At 42.1% G+C, this 20,706-nt stretch overlaps 1 protein-coding gene across 1 annotated transcript in view; it reads right to left on the bottom strand.

Moving 5' to 3' along the window:
- Nucleotides 1-20,706, bottom strand: part of LOC104270924 (SPARC-like protein 1) — a 33,511-nt gene that overhangs the window by 10,760 nt on the left and 2,045 nt on the right. Inside the window, exon 2 of the mRNA XM_009865444.1 lies at nucleotides 19,718-19,821. Within this exon, the coding sequence (XP_009863746.1) occupies nucleotides 19,718-19,821 (104 nt within the window). The remainder of the gene's footprint in view (nucleotides 1-19,717; nucleotides 19,822-20,706) is intronic.

Here is a 20,706-nt window from a genome sequence, read left to right as displayed (position 1 = left end):
CTCCACAACCTCTCTGAGCAGTCTGTTTCAGTGCTCTGTCATCCTCACAGTGAAAAAGTTTTTTTTCTCATGTTTTTGTGACACCTCCTATGTTCGGGCTTGTATCCATTGCCACTTGTCCTATCACTGGACATTTCTAAGAAGAGCCTAAATCCATTGTCCTGACACTCAGCTTTTACGTATTTATAAATGTTATTCAGGTCACCCCTCAGAGACCCAGCTCCTTCAGCCTCTCCTAATAAAGCAGATCTTTCACTCCCTTAATCCTCTTTGTGGCTCTGCGCTGGACTCTCTCAAGCAGTTCCCTGTCTCTCTTGAGCTGAGGGGCCCAGAACTGGACACAATATTCCAGATGTGGCCTCACCAGGGCAGAGTAGAGGTGCAGGAGGACCTCCCTCGACCTCCTAGCTACTCCTCTTCTAATACACTCCAGGAAGCCATTGGCCTTCTTGGCCACGAGGGCACATTGCTGGCTCATGGTCATCCTGCTGTCCACCAGGACCCCCAGGACCCTTTCCCCTACGCTGCTCTCCAACAGGTCAGTCCCCAGCCTGTACTAGCACAGGGCGTTGTTCTTTCCCAGGTACAAGACTCTGCACTTGCCCTTGTTGAACTTCATAAGATTTCTTCCTGCCCAGCCCTTTAGCCTGCCCAGGTCTCGCTGAATAGCAGCATAGCCTCCTGGTGTGTCAGCCACTCCTCCCAATTCTGTGTTGTCAGCAAACTTGCTGACAGTGCTCTCTAATCCCTCATCCAGGTCACTGATGAATATATTGAACAGCACTGGCCCTAGTACCGACCCGACTAGACACAGGCCTCCAACTAGGCTCTGCCCCATTGACCATAACTCTCTGACTTCTTTCAACCAGTTTACAATCCGCCTCACTACCTGATCATCCAGACCATGCTTCCTCAGTTTACCAATGAGGATGCTGTGGAGACGCTGTCAGACGCTTTACTGATATCCAGATAGACCACATCCACTGCATGGCCACCATCCATCCACCTGGTTATGTCTTCATAGAAGGCTATCAGTTTGATCAAACAGTACTTCCCCTTGGCAAAGCCATGCTGACTGCTCCTAATGACCCTCTTATCCTTGACATGCCTAGAGACAGTGCCAAGGATAAGTTGTTCCATTGCCTTTCCAGGGATGGAGGTGAAGCTGACTGGTCTCTAGTAGTCCAGGTCCTCCTTCTTGCCCTTTTTGAAGACCAGAGTGACATTCGCTTTCCTCCAGTCTTCAGATACCTCGCCTGTGGTCCACAATTTACCAAAGATGATGGAGAGTGGCCTATCAATGACTTCTGCCAGCTCCCTCAGCACCCATGGGTGCATCCCATCAGGGCCCATGAATTTATGGATGTTCAGATTGCCTAACTGATCCCTAACCCAGTCCTCATCAACCAGGGCAAACTCCTCCTTTATCCTGACTTCCTCTGGGGCCTCAGGGGACTGAGGCTCCTGAGGACAGTCTCCAGCAGTACAGGCAGAGGCAAAGAAGCCATTCAGTAACTCTGCCTTCTCTGGATCCTCTGTCACAGGGGCACCCACCTCATTCAGCAGTGGGCCTATGTTGCCTCTAGTGTTAGTTCTACCTGCAAAGTATTTGAAGAAGCCCTTTCTGTTGCCTTTGACCTGCCTTGCAAGGTTTAATTCCAAGGAGGCCATAGCTTTCCTCCAGTTGCCTCCCTACATCCTCTGACCACAGTCATGTTCTGCCCAAGTGGCCAGCCCCTCCTTCCATGATTAAGACTATCTATTATGGGTGAATGTATTTGAAGCAGTAATTGGGGAAGATGATGTTTTGACAGGAAGCCTCATTATGTGCCACAACCTCAATGCAGAGATGTGCCTGTATGTGGCTTTCAGCTGCTGCTTTTTGTTAAACCTTTGTCCCCAGGGTAAAATAAACTTTTAGAACTCAATTGCTTGTGAACATATTTAGGTCCTTCAATTTAATAGCAAATTTCAGACAATGAAGCTGTATTGAGCTAATTTTGGGGAACAACTGTGCTTTGAAATATGTTGCGTATTCGCTTGGAACTGATGATTCATCAGGTATTGCAACGGTTTGTTTTGATGCAAGTGTCTTTGTGTATGAGTTGTTTCTAGGAGACAGCTGTAGGCTGCAAACTAGTGTTTATAACATCATTTGTTCATTGGCTTGGATACTTCATTAGGAAAAGTTAATTTTTTTGTTTTCATAATGCAGAGTGCCATCCAGATTGACATGAAATACATCTGGAAAGCTGCACAGGGTGGCAAATAATTTATATTTTTGTTTTTAAAAAAGGAAGGTTAAGATAAGAGTTGGAATTTTTAATTTCTTACTACAGCGTATGCTCTGAATTTATTTGTTCCAAAGCATCATTGGCTTAGAGCCAAGGTCCGTGATGTCTGAACCACAACTGCACTACAATGGTGCAATAAAAGTAATTTTAATTCGGATCAACCATAAATGCAAAATTGTGAGCTCTGTTATTAGCATGCATATATGGCATAGGGCTGCTGAAGTAATCTGTATCATTACTATCAGGGCTGTATACCTGGCTTGTCAGCCACAGTGTACTTTTCCAAGATGAGCTGTATCTAATGCTCTGTATTGTGCATAACAAAATATAGAGTGGCTAAAATTCTTACGAGTTTGCCTATGATCACTTGGTGTGATAAATTGAGAATTGCATCCTCCTCGTTTACTGAAGCAGGGATGACCACAAGTTTGACACTCAGTAGAGCTTATTGTTTGCACAAATATGGATGTAATGATTATATGCAGGGGATTCATTTAAGGTAATTTTTTTCAAATGTATGAAACTTCTGTTGCGAGCTTTAAATTTTGTCCTGTTCTATTTCCAGCTATGTAATATGCGAAGCATGAGATGCTTAGTACTAATTATTGGGATGAGAGGACCTACATTTTTTCATCTATATCAATTTGCCAACCACTACATATGTGCTAATCTGTTTTATATATTTGACATAAGTAATATAACTTGTCTTTTAATGTTTAGAGAAAAAGAGTACCTTTTCTGGAGTTTTCTGTCCATGGGTTCTAAGCTTGTGGTTTAAGGAATGGGTCTAGAACAGACAAATATATTCAATATCTACATGTAAATAAAAATATTGTATAGGTCAATGGGTTAACATAGAGTATTCACAGAATGGGAAATTAAATGCCCAGTAATAATAGTATGATGAGGACTTACTGGAATAGCAAGAGCTGATCCTACGAGACAAATTAAGAGAGCTGCAACCTTCATACTCTTCAGATCTTGTAGAGGACAATAGTTAATGGTACAGCAGTAGGGCTTAGAGGTTTCCTTTCTGCAAGCGACATGAAAAGAAATAAAATTAGGATTTGAATGTAATGATCTAGAACGGACTGATGGAAGCAATGTAGTGACTGCTGTAACTTGCTTAGTCTGAAGACCCACAAAATTTCCACACAGTGTCCAGCTGTATGTAAACTCAGGTGTTAAACCACCTTATCTAGAGGACACTTTGGTCTTAGCTCTTCTACAGGACTTAAGCTATGTGCTGTGTTCACAAATTCTAGTGAGGTTACTGAAAAGCCAAGTTATGAATGTACATAGATTCAGTCCTGTAAATCTTTATCCACGCTTCTAAGATACTGCTTTGTGAAAAATGTTCTTTTTTATTTAGTTCCTAGACAATGCCTGTTCGTGGCATCTCTACAGCCAAGGTGTCTCCTGGCTGCTCTCCTTTGTGGCTGTAGTGGTGAAATTAAGTGGTGAAGTTCTGCTTAGCAGGCCTCAAAGGTGAGAAATGCCATCTGGGCTGCTTAACAGATGGGTGCAGTCCTGTTTTGGAAAGCAACAATCCCAACTCTGTGTATTAGTGTGCAACACAGATGGCTGGAAAAACATGCAGTGCATTAGGAGTTTCTTGGTCTTACGTGAGTGAAAGATAGCCAACTAATTTTTTCCTTCAGATATCACCAGCAAAATTTCTCCCTTTTGCAATGCACATGAACTGGAAGTTTCCGTGGCTGTAGCTGTATCCATGGCTGTAGCAAAAATAAATAAGCCCTACTGTTTCTCTTATGTTTGTTTTGGTTTTTACTGTATTACTTTCACGTTCTTTTAAATTTCCTTTTGTTCATTTTTCTGTATTCATACGGAATCAGTAGGATTTTCACTCTGCTTCTGTTTCTGCTCTCATTCTACTGGCTGTTCTTCCTTGGAAACTGTCTTCTTGGTCTTTCCCATTCCCCTGCCCTTTTAAATATTTTCACTTTTCACTAACATATGTCCTTTTTCATTGCTTCCCCCTTTCTTAATGAAGTAAGTATCACTATGTCCTTAGTTGAAGAATATCATGTCTTTGCTGATTGAACTCTCTGGCACATGAAGAGGCTGGCAGTGGTTTCAGCCAGTTGGGTCAACCCAGTATTCAGTCACATGAGGCTTAATGTACGGCTTTAAAATGTTGTTCACTCAGATGATTTTTCTTGGGGCAAGGGGGAACCCAAACTGCCAAACGGAGAATTCCAGGGGAGCTTGTGTTTATGGGAGCTAGAATGGTGAAGTAAGGCACTTTGTGTTGCAAGGACTTTGAGCATTACATTGATTTTTGGTGGGGAAGCTTGCAAAAGCATTCTGGCTACCCCTGCTGTGTACTACTGAAGTGTACACTTTTGAAGATCTCTGTGTTATATATTATTTAATGTCAATATCTTTTAGTTAATGAAGAGCAAAATTCACTTAGTTAGTGGGGCATACCTAGTATGCAAAACATTTTTTATGCAATTAACTGATTTAGTCCCCAAATTATCCCTTATCTAATTATCTAGTATCTCTTTGGCATTCAGAGTTGTTTAATATGTTTCAGAGGGAAAGAATCCAACAAAAGCCATTAATGAGCATATGCAAAATGCCTCAGTGCACTGTGCATCAGCAGTCACTTCACATCAAGGCAAGTTTTGTGAGATTGAGGGTCATGCAGGCGACTAGCCAGAAATGCAGGGCCATAATCCAATTTCATGTATAGCCCAGAAAACTGTATACCATGCTTTTGAAGGCCTGGCAAGTGACTGAGGAAAGAAGTATTTGAATTAGTCATGATTTATGTTTCTCTCTGCCTCTGGTGAACAACACAGCTCTGGGCATGTCACTTTGAGTTTCTTTCTCCAAAAATCTCATTTGTCATTTTTGTTTTGGTTAACTAGTTTGAGAGCTCTGCATGCTGCACTTAATTTATAACTACAGTTTTCAAATTTGATTCTGTCACTGGCTGTAAAAGTTGACTCTGTCACCTTTGTCTAAATAATCAATAGTGGCTGGGATAAATCTAAGGTGGCAGGACAAGGCTTTTTTTTTTTTCTCTTAGTAACTGTCCCAGAGTGGCCCATGGGAAGCAGCAGCCTTTAATTACTGGGGAAGTCTGACTACCGTGAATGGAGAGTGGGAACATAGTCTAGATTAGTGTCTTTTTTTTATAGTCATAATACTCCAAATGAGTTGCAAGGATTTATAATATTTCTTCCAGTAGGATAATCTGCCCCAAACATTAAGTAGCATTTCAAAACATGCTTTTAAACTGTAACACATGTGCAAGTGTTGCCAGGGTTTTATTCCTGGGTTTTGCCTTTTTAAATACAGCAGTGTACAAATTCCTGTGCAGTAAATGTCTCCTCCCACTGTTCTCAGAGCAAGGAGGTTTGGGGTTTAAATGGAGCCTCATAGTGGACCTGGCTGCTCTAAGTTAACCATGTAATTCTGTGTCTCTCTCCTGTGATACCAGTCACACTGTTCAACCAGTACAGGGAGCTGTTTGCAACTAGTGGCCGGAAACCACCGGACAAGTTCAAAAGCCATAGTCACAAAGATTTTTATTTTTTTTTTAATCCTGATGGTACTCATGAAAGGAGAGTGGTAGGAGAAGTTGGGATGACTGATATCAATGCTGCAAGGTCAATTGCAACAGCTACTTCAACACAGAGAAAAAAAAATCTTTGTACAAAGGACTGCAGTCCCTTCTTTCTTTCAGGGATGGAAGGAGTGTGTCTGCTGGTGTCACTCCATGTTTGGTTAGGTTCTGGGTGCTTGGTTGTGCAATGTGCCAAGACCTTTTGCCAGAATCCAGGAGAAACCTTTTACTTGCTACACGTAATCTATGTATTTTAGATGGTTTGCTGGAGCAAGAGCCAAAGGATTTGCAGCTTGAAGGGTAAAGCTCTTAGTGAGGGAAGAAAAACCACAAGGAAGTCTTCCTGCAAGCCTACAGCCCTTTTTGCTGCAAAGAGTGTGACTCATGGCAAAGGGATTTTTGTACTTGCTCATTTAGTCTTTCAGCGTTAGAGAGGAAAAGTAATTTTTGCTGAAGTAATAGAATAGCCAGCCTGAGCAGATACAGAGATGAGAAAGCTCTTGTGGGTTGCATGTAATATATGGCAATTAAGATGATGGAAGAAGAAGCGCTAGCTAATGTCATATGGTGAAAGGAACTGCATTATGACATTCACTTTCTTTACATTGAAATGCAACGTGAAGACACCTTGTTCTTGTGTTAATTTCCAAATTTGTCCTACAGAACAGAATTTCTAAAACTGTCAGTAAAGAAATAGTTCCTTGTGTAATAGTTTAAAAGAAAGCAGACATCCCCTGGAGAATGCAGTCTCTGTTCTCTGCAGGAAAATCTGTAGAAAAACTTAACCAGAAGACAAATATGAATTTTCTTGAATTTTTATTTTTTTTTACCAAGAAATGAGGAATTTAACAATACTTCAGCTTGGGGTATTGAGAAAACAGTGCTAACTCAGTGTATTGAGTTTGCATGGCAAGGTTTTGTTAGCAGGGGGCCCTATAGGGGTGGCTTTTGTGAGAAGCTGCGAGAAGATTCCCCTATGTCCGATAGAGCGAATGCCACTGGCCGAGGCTGAGCCTATCGCAGCGATGGTAGTAGCACCTCTGTGATGATAGATTTAAGGAGAAAAATTTACTGCACAGAACAATTGTCGGCAGAGAGAAGAGTGAGAATATGTGGGAGAAACACCTCTGCAGATGCGAAGGTCAGTCAAGAAGGAAATGGAGGAGGTGCTCCAGGCACCAGAGCAGAGATTCCCTTGCAGCCTGTGGTGAAGACCACGGTGAAGCAGGCTGTGTGCCTGCTGACCATGGAGGTTAATGGTGGAGCAGGTATCTACCTGCAGCCCATGGAGAACCCCTTGCCAGAGCAGGTGGGTGCCCAGAGGAGGCTGTGACCCCACAGGAAGCCTGCACTGGAGCAGGCCCCTCGCAGGTCCTACAGACCCACGCAGAGAGAGGAGTCCACGCTGGAGCAAGTTTGCTGTCAGGACTTGTGACCCCTGTGGGGGACCCATGATAGTGCAGTCTGTTCCTGAAGGACTGCACCCCATGGAAGGGACCCATGCTGGAGCAGTTCATGAAGAACTTCAGCCTGAGGGAAACACTCACACTGGTGAACTTCATGGAGGACTGCGTCCCATCGGAGGGACCCCATGCTGGAACAGGGGAATAGTGTAAGGAGTCCTCCACTTGAAGAGGAAGGAGTGGCAGAGACAACGTGTGATGAACTGACTGCAATCTCCATTTCTCGTCTCCCTGTGCCAGGAGGGATGGGGGGAACATGTTTTTAATATTTTATTTTATTTCTGATTTGATTGGTAACAAATAAACCTAATTTCCCCATTACAGTAATTGCTGAGTGATCTCCCTGTCCTTATCTTGATCGACAAGCCTTTTGCTCTAATTTTTCTCCCCTGTCCAGCTGAGGATGAGGAGTGAAAGAACAGCTTTGCTGGACACATGGTGTCCAGCCAGGGTCATTACGCCATACTAGGCCCTCCACTCCTTTTTTTTGGAAAGAAGAGTATGTTTTATCTGAAATGTGGAGGAGGTAAAAGCTCAAACTCCTTTATTCCATTGCAGTAGAATCCCAGCAGGATACAAGTAACTCAACAGCTTAAAATGGAGAAAAAAAAAAAAAATAATTGCTTTTCTTGATGTAGATGTGATGATCGCTTTGGGTTTTTCAGAGAGCAGTGCACAGCTGCTGAGCTGAGATGAAGCAAAGGTTGCTTTGGTGCGCTCAGTCTTACTGAACACAGATGCAGTGGGCCATGTTAGACAGCTCCAAGGTAGGATCTTGCAGCTGCTGCACGGCAAAGTACAGCCAGCTCAAAGAGAGCCTCTGCCAGGAGTTGAGCAGAGTTGCTTTATGAAGAGGAGTTGTCTCTGAGTATGGGCTGCATGCAATGGCCCTGCACTGTCATCTCTGTGTAGCTCTGAGAGTCTGCTGGGCACAGCAAACGTCAGTCCCAGCCTGTGATCACAAGTGTAGGATGGGGTAACTGAAACCTCTGATACATCAGTGTATCAGTGTTTTAAAAGATTGAATGTGTAACTGGTTTGCTGAACTTGCCAGCAACAACCTTCCCCTCAGGTAAAGAGAGCTGGAAAAGTGGTTCATAAGTTAAATGTCAGTTTATCCTTAAGATAAGTGCATTCAAAAAAAAAAAAAAAGATATTTAAAGGTTTGTGGTTGTATGTCTTCTGTCTGGCAACCCAAAGGATAAACTCAACAGTTCAAGTTTTAGCTGAGGTGACTGCTCATGCCTTTCGGCCTTCAGTTGTGGAGACAACAACTCAGAGGTTATTTCACTCCTCATGGCTTTGCAGTGTCTTTGCTGAAACTTGAGAAATGCACTTTTGGGCATGAGGGCGACTGCTTGTGAGCTTCTCCCTGACTGGACATTCTAGTAGTGTGTCAGCAGTCCCTTGAAGTACTGATCAATTACATTATTTTTGTCTAGAGAGCTTGAAGTAATGGCACCAGGCATGCCTGCTGTTCTTGCCTGTCCTTCTCAGCTATGTTCTACCATGTGCATTTTGTACACCAGTCCAGCTCAGCCACCCAGGAATTTCACCAAGGTTCACTTTTTCGCATTGCTCATAATGGGAAGTCTGCGTCTTTAATCAAAAATTAGAGAGAATGTCAAGAATGGATGACATGCCAAGTGCAGTCTTTCCTGCTGTTTCTGTATTTTATTTCTGATTCAGCACTGTTGTCGGCCACTGAAATAGCAAACCTCATGCAGCTGCACCCTAGCAGGCCCTCTTGCTTTTTGAAATGTCACCCAGAAGTGATTAACTTGCAAAGGCTGTGACTAAAGGTGACAAAAGCCTCATGTTTAACAAAAGAAATCATGCCAACTGACCTACTTTCAGCTCTAGCATTGGCAGAAAACTCTGTGTAGGCCTTTGTCCTTGGACCTAACTCTAGAAGGTGAAGTTGTCCAATCCCCTTCCATCACTAATGAGCGTGGATGATGTCCAGCATTTAGAAAAGAGATCTGGAAGACAACAGATCTCAGTTCCTCATTGTGTAGAATGGGCATGAATGCTCATTTCATGAGGATGAGACCTGGGTAATAAGCTTTTGTAAAACCTTGAGTCACGTGAAATGTTTTAAGACATCATGAATTTCATAATTCTTAAAATGATAGAGAAGTTTCACAACTGAGTTTTCATTCATATATTCTCAAAGTATCACTGATAAATCATGCAATGTGATTTTTTTTAAAATCACCCTCTTGAATCTTTTTTGGACTGCAAGAAAATTGGATGCCTTGTAATTAGTGCAAAGGGTATCGGCTTGGTGCTATGCCAAGCTTGTTAGCAAGAAATGCTGATGCCTACATCCTTACTGATAAATGCTGTGAAGATATAGTCCTCGTAGCCAGGTGATAATCACAGCATTAATACTCTGAGTGGATGGAATTTGGTGTACAAGTGTTTGCGTACAACAGGAAATTCATGAGTGTGGAGAGGGAGAATTCTCTGTGCAACATCTGTTCTTTCTATAACTAAGATACACACGAGACTATTAAATCGCAACTGGTACGGCACATTCTCGTCCACATCGGTTTCAAAAGTCCTTGTGAGGGGGTGTGTGTGTAAGTTGGTTCAAGGGCGTACATATACAAAAATAAATGGCAGAGTTTGAGACAGAGATCGGATCTGAGTAAAATAAGAGATTGTAATAAGAAAATAAATACCAGAGTGTAAAACTATTCCACTCATTCTATACCCATAAATAGATGCTAATGAGAATTGATCCTTCTGATGCAAAAGTTATTGGTCATAAGCCTTTGATGGCTGGATTCAAAAAACTTACAATAATGGTATTTCAGTACATGTTAAAACAATTTTTAAATAAATCATTCAGATTAATCTAATTGTTTAATCTTCCATCATTTGATTTTTTTATTTGCTGAGATCAAGGGGTTTAGGTTGGTTTTTTTAGTTCATTTGTTTTTCAGAGCCCTGTGTAGTTTAAGTCCAGTTCAAGCCAAAAAGAGCTGCTTTGATTTAGCTTGAAAAGGGTCAAAATGGGACATCTTCAGTAGCTAGAATTATTTTCTATATTTGATATCATTTGGCAGGTTTCGTAACCTCCCAGAATGTGCATTTTCCTTCATGGGTGCCCCATTTGCTACAGGTTTTTACCAGTTTCACCAACACATTTGTGAAAGGTTGCTCCAAGACACCAGCCACAGTTTCTCTCCTCTCCTCTCTGTTTTGAGAAAAGAGAAGGGTGAATCTGCTTTTTTTGTGGCCTTGTCTACTGGATTAAGGATCCTGGACAGATATTACAGAAAATTATGAGAAGTGTTGGGAAATCAGGTCGCACCGTGGCTTTCAACTGCCTGATTAAATGCTTTTGCAAGCGGCATATATTTACTTTACTCTTGTTGGTCATTTCATAACACTTGTTTTGCAGGATCACAGGGAAAATAAAGGTCTCAGCCATAAAATAAAGGTCATCTTCCACAACACAGTAACTATACAGTGTTTTCTTTTATAAAGAACATTTCTCTATGTTCTAGGCATAAACATCTGAGAATATTTGTCCTTAAAACAAACAACAGTACTCAATGACAGAGTCAGCTATTTTGCAGTAAGTGAAAAAAATTTGGAGAGGATTAGATAAAAGGCATTCTAAGGTTTTAATTAAGAATAAAGCAGAAATAGTACCATAGCAGTAGAAGAGGCACTTCTTGGTTAGCCAGTGACGATCTGAAAGTCCTTGAGCCTCCCAAAATCTTGCTGCTTTTCCTGTGATGTATTTCGGTGTCCGATTTGGACTCTGTCAGCAAGTGTGTTCTGATGTAGGCTTCAATGAAGGAGGATGATACTCTATGGTTCTTGGTAAAACTAAAGGAAGCAATCTCCTAGGCTTCCATGGGATGAGGCGAGGGGTAATGGGCCAGTGTAATTCTGCTGAATTAATTGAATCAGAAAGACCATTCAGTGTTCACAGGCTCTGGGCCAGTGGAGCTCAGCTGTTGTGTGGGAAGGACATATTTAGTGTTTTGTGGGGAGGGGAGCTAGAGGGAGCGAGTGCAATAGTTTCTGCTGCATTGGCTGGCCCCAGAAGGGCTGAACTAAGGGATCAGCTGGGGCAGTCACATTGTGGGCTTGGGGGAAAGCAAAGCACGGAGGATGCCAGTCTTTGCTAAAGTTTTCAGTATTGTTCCAATATACTGGACATAGCATGTGCGAGCTGTCAAAAGGAAGAAGGTAGAGAAGAGCGAAGCTCTAAATCAAAAATGTAAAAAATAGGATCTTGCATAACTCTGAGGAGTTAGCTATTTTGAAGCTGTTGCCATGGCTGTGCAGTCTGTTTGACGGCAGCGGTGCAGAGCAAGCTGGTATAAGTGTGAAAACCTCTACAAGTGATGCCTGCCTGCAACAGATGCTTTGTGGCTTTTGGGGTTTGGTATTAACGAGTTTTAATCTTTCTCTTTTTTTCTTCCCATTTCATTATTCCATAAAATGCACCTCCTGAATTGGAATACTTTTGGGGAGGTTCTCAGATCAGAAATAGTGGAGTGGATGCAGATTGGGCCTCCAATTCCCCATTCTGCTAATATTATGTCTTACTAATGAGGATGCTTTGCATGTTGTGCTGACATGATCGGAAAAGAAGTCAAAGTAAAATGAAATAAAGTGTATGAATGGCAATAACTGTGATGTAAATGCTGAAAATTCAGTTATTTTAGATAAAATTACTAGCTTCTACTCTGTTCATCACCAAAGGTAATAAGCACTGTGAAGGTAATTAGACAGGATACAGTGAGAAATGTATGAAAATGTACTGTTTTATGTGGCCAACTGTGAAGATGAGGGTTAATAAAATCAAAAAAAAAAAAAGAAAGAGGAAAAAAGGGAGGCTGAAATCACAGCTGAGCCCTCTCTCTGTAGACCAAGCAGAAAATAAAACTTTGACAAAACCCCATGAGAAATTCTTTAAATCCCTTCCCCTTTTATCTCTGCTTCTTTGCCTGGAAACTAATTCATGCCTACTGGAGTTGAAATTCTGCTAGTCTGTCAGCCAGTCAGCATCTGAAAGGAGCGGTGATATTTCAGAACTTCCCATTCATTTTTTCTTTCATTGTGCATTACTGGATGATTTGGTTTATCTGTTCAAAACTTTGTTCTGTGCCGTGAACATCCCTCTTTATACTATCAGATTAGCTTTATTGGGAGATCAAAGATAAGTGGTTTTATGTGATTTTTAAGTATTCTAGGTGTGAAATCCTTAGATAATAGAAGAAAGATGTTCAGGTGGCTCACCAGAAATTAGGACAAATACATCAATGTTAATCTTATGCTAGCTAAGTATTTAGCTCTTTTTCTTGTAAGATTTTCAAGTAATGGTTATTAACATTGCCTTGAAATTGTTAATTCATATAAAAGTGCCAAACTGTGAAGAACTGTGCAGAAACTTGAAGCTGAAATACATAGGAATTTAAAGGTTATTATTGGAAAATGTGTGTTACACCTAAGCTTTCCTTGTTTCTGTTTAAACAACTTTCTTGGGGCTTACAGGGCACTGGGAGATGAAATGTTTGGGGTTTTGAGGATGTTGAAGGAGTATACATTATTTATCAAAGCTGTTACATATCCGCAAAATGTTTCATGAAATCAAAATTTCTGGGTTTGTGTTTGATGACAAAATTCTCTGGCCGAGAAAAGATCCTTGATTGTTTTCCAAGTGCTATCTTGCAGCTTAAGCTTTTCTCAGAGCCATCAGTACTAGTGAGGAAGCCTGTGGCCAGTCCTACTGCATCAGGTAGTGTAATTTTTGGAAACCCTTTCATTAATGGATGAATAGTTCTCTCACCAGAAAGAGGTGCTGTACCGTCGTGGTAAAGTACAGGGGTGAGGGGAAAGCCAGGTAGTTGCTGTGCTGGAAAACTGCAACCTAGAAATTATTGTTGTGACTCAATAGATGATTTCATTTTGAGAACAGAGTAATTATATCCTATCCCCACCTCTGTTTTACTTGGGAGGAAGGACCTGAGCACTCGTTTGTTTGGCAGCTAGATGACCTTCTAGTGAAGTACACTGTTGCATCAATTCTAGCTCAGTAACAGAAGGGCTGGTCCAGAGAAGGCCCACAAAGATGATCAGAGGGCTGGAGCACCTCACCTACAAGGGCAGGCTGAGAGAGCTGGGGCTGTTCAGCCTGGAGAAGAGAAGGCTCCTGGGAGACCTTATAGCAGCCTGCCAGTGCCTGAAGGGGCTACAGGAAAGCTGTGGAGGGACTGTTTACAAGGCATGTAGCGATAGGACAAGGGGCAATCATTTTAAACTAGAGCAGGGTAGATTTAGATTAGATGTTAGGAAGAAGTTCTTTACTATGAAGGTGGTGAGGCTCTGGAACAGGGAAACTGGGGCTACCTCATCCCTGGAAGTGTTCCAGGTCAAGTTGGACAAGACTTTGAGCAACCTGGCCTAGTGGGAAGTGTCCCTGCTCCCGGCAGGTTGGTTGAAACTAGATGATCTTTAAGGTCTCTTCTAACCCAAACCATTCTATGAGTTCATTTAATACCAGTATTACACCAGAGGTCCCGATATCCTGACTTGATCTTTGCTTTGGTTTTCATTTGTATTTTGATGCTGTGCTGGCAGTCTTTGCCCTGCATACCAAAATGTGGGATGCATCTCAGCAGCTGTGTCAGTGGGGAGACACTTTCTCGTTTCACTAGCCTTTGGTCTAAACTCTCATTTAATTAGTTAAAACCAGATATTTCCCAGATTCCGTGATCCATGCATGGCCGTTAGACAGCAGTGAATGTAACAGCTTCCATCAACATGTGCTTGTGAAGCACTGATGTATCACTATGACTGGAGCACCAGTGGGTCCCATTTTGGTTGTCTGCTGTGCGTGCAATTATTAATGTACTTCACATGAAATGCCTAGTTTTGGTTTAGACTTTGTCTCTTTAACTGCAGCCTGCACTGTTATGGTGAAGTTGTGCATTATCCAACAGAACAGTAGGAAAACTGGACATATGAGGTTCTCCTCAAAAGTATTTTTGGGCAAAATGAGTGCTTACTGGTGAATATGACGTGCTGGTCTTCATTAAGTTTACCTGCAGTGAGGAGGAGTATGGCTGTTGGAAGGAAAATCTTACATATAGACAAAAACGAAAGGGAGAATATGCAGAAAACAATAAAGATGAAACACAGAAGAAAGGAAACAAATGAGTTCAAGGAAGCTCTGGCAGCAAGATTGGGCTAGATGATCTCAAGAGGTCTTTTCCAACCCCTATCATTCTGTGATTCTGTGAAAAATTTTGATTTATCTGTGTCTCATTCTCACAGTTGCTAAATGGACACTTGAAACAAAGGAAAAAAGGGAAAAGCTCAGAGAAGTTTGCATTAACTTTATTCATATCACCGTCTTGTGTTGTATTCCATGGCAGAGAATGTCTGTGGGTATGATTGACTGGGAGGGAGAGGGAATTAGCCTGGACAGAGTTTTGTTTCTGCTGGAGCTGTCTGCACATCTTCATGCTCGATACAGCCATAGGCTTTCAGATCTCTGCCCACAAGAGAGTGGTGTTGAGCCATTCACTTCCATATGAGGTTTCAATTACAGGTTCGGTTTTAAATGTGAAGTTTGTTTTAACCTTGGTGCTAGTTTTGATTCACTCATGAAGTTTAGCTTTTCCATCAAATATGCTTTACCCTGAAATGAAAAAAATGTAAGCAAATTTGTATTCAAATAATACAAATAAAGAAAAAGAAACCATGCGCATGCGCTGGCTGTTATATCCATGATGTTGTACCCAGCTTATGTGCCCCTGCTTTTTCTCTTTATACTGGAGAGGATAAAAAAACAAAAACGCACAAAACTGATGAGAAACAGTTTGAGTCTTATTACAGCCAAGGCTGATCATGAATGAAACTCCAAGAGGGCGGATTTAGATTAGATATCAGGAAGAAATTCTTCACCATGAGTGTGGTGAAGCACTGGGACAGATTGACCATCCTATCCCTCTAAGTGTTCAAGGCCAGGTTGGATGGGTCTTTGAGCAAGCTGATCTAGTGGGAGAGAGGTGTCCCTGCCCACAACAGGCGGGTTGGAACTGGATGATCTTCAAGGTCTCTTCCAACCTTAACCATTCTATGATTCTATGAATGTTATTGCAGATCATGGTCTGCCAGATGGCGCTGACAGGGCTGTAAGCATGTCTGTGGTTGCCTGTTAGTTATTAATTATGGGCTGATTAGGAAATAAAGGGAAGTCTCTGTGCAAATTCCTTACCAAGCAGTGCACCTGAAGCCTTTTTTGAGCCTGCAAAATGGTCTTTATTTAAGGTACTTGTATAAGTAGTTTAGATGCTGAAAAGGCCACAGCCTGTGCCAGCTCCCATTGGGAATGTTGGCAACTACCACTTGATCTTTCCCATTGTAAATAATTGCTTAGGTTGGTGTGGACAAGAGAGTCATTTCATGGGGAATTCTTGAGAGTTAGCCAAATGGGAAAAACTGGTTGGAGACAGAGCTGGTGCCTCTGACCAGCTCTCTTCAACCTCAGTTTAGTTGTGCTGCGCCAAAGGAATACTGTGAGAGGTTTTCTGTGCTGTGTTCTTCAGGAGGTGGGAGAATATGTCAGTAATTTTGACTTTTTAGGTATCTTATGATAGATATTCTGATAGGGAAGTTTGCCCAAGTATTTTTTCATACATTACTTTCTAAATTAATTTAGCTACTGAAAATAAATTACTCATAATCATAGTGTTTATAATATATATATATGTGAGTGTGTGTGTCTGGACTAGCTATTGTGCGTACATTACTCCTTGCTTCTATTTTACCTCAAAAGTAAGAAAACTTGTCTGCCTTCTGATATTTTTATACTCTGAAAAATTAAATTTCAGCACAGCTTTTTTGTGCTCTGAAAGCTGTCTCTCTCAATTAGATATCAGCAATGTCCTGAGACCTTTCAAGATTAACAAGTATCTCTTAAGATGGAGGGTAATAATAAATGCATATGAGATGATGATGATGAATATTGTGAAACTGAGCTGTCTCCTAGGAGGTTTTTCAGTGACAAATCTCAACAAAGTGTGGCATATCATTAAAAACATTTAAAAAATCACAGAGCCACCTCTGCGTTCTTTTTAGCCTGTTACTTGGTTAGCTCTGTGTCTTAAAACAGATTCAAGAGCCATACAGACTACATGGCTTCACAGTTTATTTTATGTTCTAATCCAGGAGCCTCCCATCATCAATGTTTTATTCCATATAGCAAGAATCCTGTGTGCCTGCATGTTATAATTATTTTTTTGTGAGGCGTCTTCCAATCCTTCAGAACTCTCTCTTTTGTCAAAAGCATACATTGCTTTTTCACAAATATTGCTGCTCTTTATTTCTTGATCTGTCTTTATTAAATGCTGCACTGACTGTATTTCTGTGTATGGTTTTCATTACACCTGAGAAGAGAACAAGTGCCAGGCAGTACTCTTGTTGCCTGAATGTATGGACACAAGTCGCACTTATAATGCACGGGAAGTGAAATGGGCCGAGGCTCTGACAAGGCTGCCCGTGTGCTGCTGCTAAATCAGGCTTTCGTCTTTCGAGGCATGATGCAGTGAGTGTATTAGAGACCTCTCATCCTGTCTCCTGTGAGCTGCTGCGCTGGGCTGTGTCATGTTTGACCACATTGCCTACATAGGCTGAAATTAAATGTTTAAAAAAGAGGGAGAGAAATAAATATCTTTCCCCGCCGGGGAACATTTGACTCCCGTTGGGGAGGAGCTATTTTAAAGCTCAGACTGAGGGAAGGCTATTTTTTGCCCTTCAGCCAGAAAGACTCAGCTAATGGTCTATATTGTTCAAAATGTTCTTAAAAAGAATTTAAAAAAAAAAGAGCAGGAAAAGTCCTTAAATGGCTCTAAACTGGAAAGATCTTATCTGTACCTGAACCCTTCTGTAGTTCAGGACTGTGGAGACTGTGCTTTGTCTTGCCATATTATTCAAGCATGCATTTGCTTTAGTGATGAAACACAAAGACTGAGACCAGCGTGGGTATCTTAAAGGCAAAGCTGCTGAAAGCACTAATGTTGCACAAGTGATACAATCTGTAAATGTAACTCAAGAGTTGGTGATTATTTCACTTAGTCATTTCAGACACACAGTACAGTTAAGAGGCTTTCGGGGAAGCGGAAGACGGCAGCAGACAGTTACACAGCAGAGAATGCTGTCCAAATAGCAGCGGATGTTGTTGTTGTGGCTCATCTGCCTCGTTGCTGATGTTCCACTGAGCTCTTGCCTCAAGACTGCCTGTCTAGATGGATTACGTCTCGAGATGGGGAGTCAAACACATTTCATGTTACGGCTGGATGCCATTTCACTCAGTGTTGAACCCAACTGCCACGTGAAGTGGGTCTGCAGCTGTTTGAGAACACGATGAAACAAATGGAGAAAAAAGCTGTATCTACTTGTGATGGGGAAGTTGATGTAAAAAGCATGTAAGAACTCAAAAAGGAGTTTGTCAAAGCTGTTTATTTAACAAGTGCTGTGATCTTAGGTCCATATAGAGACATCGAAATTGTGCAACGTTGCACTTAATCTGTTCCTTGTTGGTTCAGGAGCTGTGTGGTTTTAGCCTAGAGTATCAACATCTCCTTTCATGGTCCTGGTTCTGCTGCTGATATTCCATATAACCTGTAAGTGGCTTATTCCAGCTCTAATGCCTGTTCCCTATTGCTCAGCAGTCACCAAAAATAAGTATTGTTTTGTATAGCTAAACAAGCCCTGCTGTGCTCCTGGGTCCAAGGCAGGACTTCAGGGAGCTTCCGCTGCTGCTGGGAGCTCTGGGATGGCAGCTCCTGTTTTTTTTCCACCTGTCTGAGGGCAGCTAGACATTGCCCTAGACTGGGCAGGTGATCTTAGGAGTCTGCAGGGCACAGAAGGGTTTTGGTATACCCTGTGGCATTGTGCCCCTGGGTGACTGCTCTTCTCTTCCCTCAAGTTTTTCCCCTTGCTGCATGCATCCTCGGCTTTGTGCAATTGCCTCTTCCTCAAATAGAAATAAATGCTGAGGAGCATGTGTTATTTGTGACAGCCTGAAGGTCAGGCTCCTATCAGATCTGCCATCTGCGTGTGTGATGTCTCACTGCTTATGGCCTCTCACAAGGCAAAGAAGTGTCTGTGGGTGGGTGGGTGTAATGTCTGCTGTTCAGCAAGCATGGATTTAAAAATACCACTTGTGAATTACCTGATGGGAGCAGTTTTAGAAGGCAATCCACACCCAGCACATTTTAGTTCTCTAGCGGGAAAGGTATTTGAAGAGATGTTTATTTCAAAACAAAATTAACTAAACATGAAGGGAGCAAGATTCTGAGAAGAGATAAATACCTTGCGGACTTGGGCAGCATCAATGTTACAGTGACTGGTGGTGGTTTTCACTGCAGTCCCAATGTCTCTTTGGGGTAGCTCAGGTCACTGGATTTGTGTCAGTGCGAGGGGAGCAAAGGGACAAAGAGATGGGTCAAGCTTGGAGGGTAATAAGCAGGCGGCTTGCTTTTCACAGGGTGACAGGAACTTTCTGGTGAGAAGGTCTTGCCATAAGATGTCCATCGTTTCTAGCTCCCCCAGCACCAGAAGCATAGAGGGCTTGTACATGGGCTTGTTTCCCCTTTAGGCAAAGACTTGGGGTTAGTGAAGGCTTAATATACTTGAGCTGGTTGAAGATGCATGTTTGGTCCTCAGTCAATTCTTTGGACTTTTACACAAATCCATCTCACCTCTTCTGTGTGGGCACTAAATTATTTTTTGAGTGAAGACTTCATGGATGACTGCAGATGGTTATGTTTGCTCTAGACATTCAAGATGTGTCTCATATAGTAAAATTTTGATCTGTATTTCATTTTCTTGTTATTTACTTTTATCCAAAAAGCTTTATTCAATTGTTTCCTTGTCATTGCAGAATCTCTTTGGTAAATTAAACACTACTGTTATAAAAGTGTTTTCATTGCCTTTTGTCTAAATCAAGTAAGGTTAAAGGAGTAGAGCATTCTTTTGATCAGCCTTTTTTATGTCTGTTTTGGTATGTTTTATTACAAGGGTTTAGGCATCTATCTTTTAATCAAGGCTTGATGTTCATTTCCAAGTACCCTTCTCTAGTGCTGTAACAACAATTTCCTGTCTGAATGACTTATACTAATTTCAGTGCTGAAAATCCAAAAATAGCTGTGGGGAGAAGAATCAAATTATAGTTTTACCATGGGACAAGGTGGTAGGAGGGAGAAGGATGCTACACCTTCTCCCTGCGTGTCTCCTTGTGCTCAGAAGAAAGCAGGACCCAAACTGGGAGCAAACAGAGCCCTGTGAGAGGCACCACCTTGCAGGGAGCTGTGACTATCACCTGCCTTCGCCCAGAAATTCAGCTCCTGAGGTCCACAGCCAGAAAAAAAGCAGCCTGTCAGCAGCACCACAAGCTGTAGAGCAATCTCCACAGCTGTTGCATCAGGATCTAATTGTTACAGAAAAGGAAAGAAAGAATAATCATTTAGAATATTTCTACATTTAAAATTATCAGTATGTTTGCTAGTTTCTTTGTTACCCCTACAGCCAGAAGCTCCAGGCCAAAGGATCAGTGCATAGCCGAGGGGTCTGCAGTGCCCATCTCTTTCTCCACTCCACGCCTGCGCCCCTCTGTGCTGAATCCCGCACATCCATCACAGCGGCATTTCCCCGTGCTGTGTCACTGCGTTGGAGCTGTGCCCATAAGCACCTGATCAGCTAGAGAAACAGCTGTCACATACAGACCTAGTACAACACACTAGGCAGGTCAGGGAAAGCTCAGAGAGAGCAAACCTGGCTTGGCATCAGTCTCCAGCCTGCACCAGCTCAGCAGAAATCTGCTGCCACTGGCAACAGCAATGCTGCGCTGCGGGGCTATGCTGGTACAACACACAGCCGGCACGGGCTGGTTTTGCTAGTGGATCTATGCTGGGAGATGGGTTTTCTGGAAAATGTCACAAAATCTAGTGGTTTTTTGACAACACCTATTCGAGTGCGCCATTTACATTAATGCTTGGCCAGCTCTTGCTAGCTTTATTCTGGGTTTTGGTTTCATCATTAAAAGGAAAAAGAAAAATTTGGGAGGAGAGTTAAACCAAAACCTATCTTTATTCCATTTATTTTTCAGATGTATGACCAAGCCTTGGAGGGAATGGAAATATTTGAGCTTACCTGCTGGAGAACATTAGTCATATGAAGAGATTACAACTGTGGGCATGGGCAAAATTCAACTGTGGGCTGGGTAGGGAAGTGCTTAAGCCCACAACGCTGAGAGGGGTAGGGGTGAGATGGATCAGTTTTTGTGATTCTGGCCTTGTTTACTCAATGAGGAGTG

Source organism: Apaloderma vittatum, unplaced genomic scaffold (assembly GCF_000703405.1).
Source record: "Apaloderma vittatum isolate BGI_N311 unplaced genomic scaffold, ASM70340v1 scaffold19352, whole genome shotgun sequence".
Classification (NCBI taxonomy): domain Eukaryota; kingdom Metazoa; phylum Chordata; class Aves; order Trogoniformes; family Trogonidae; genus Apaloderma; species Apaloderma vittatum.
Note: the sequence above shows the minus strand (reverse complement) of the source record. Positions and strands in the feature narration are given on the sequence as shown.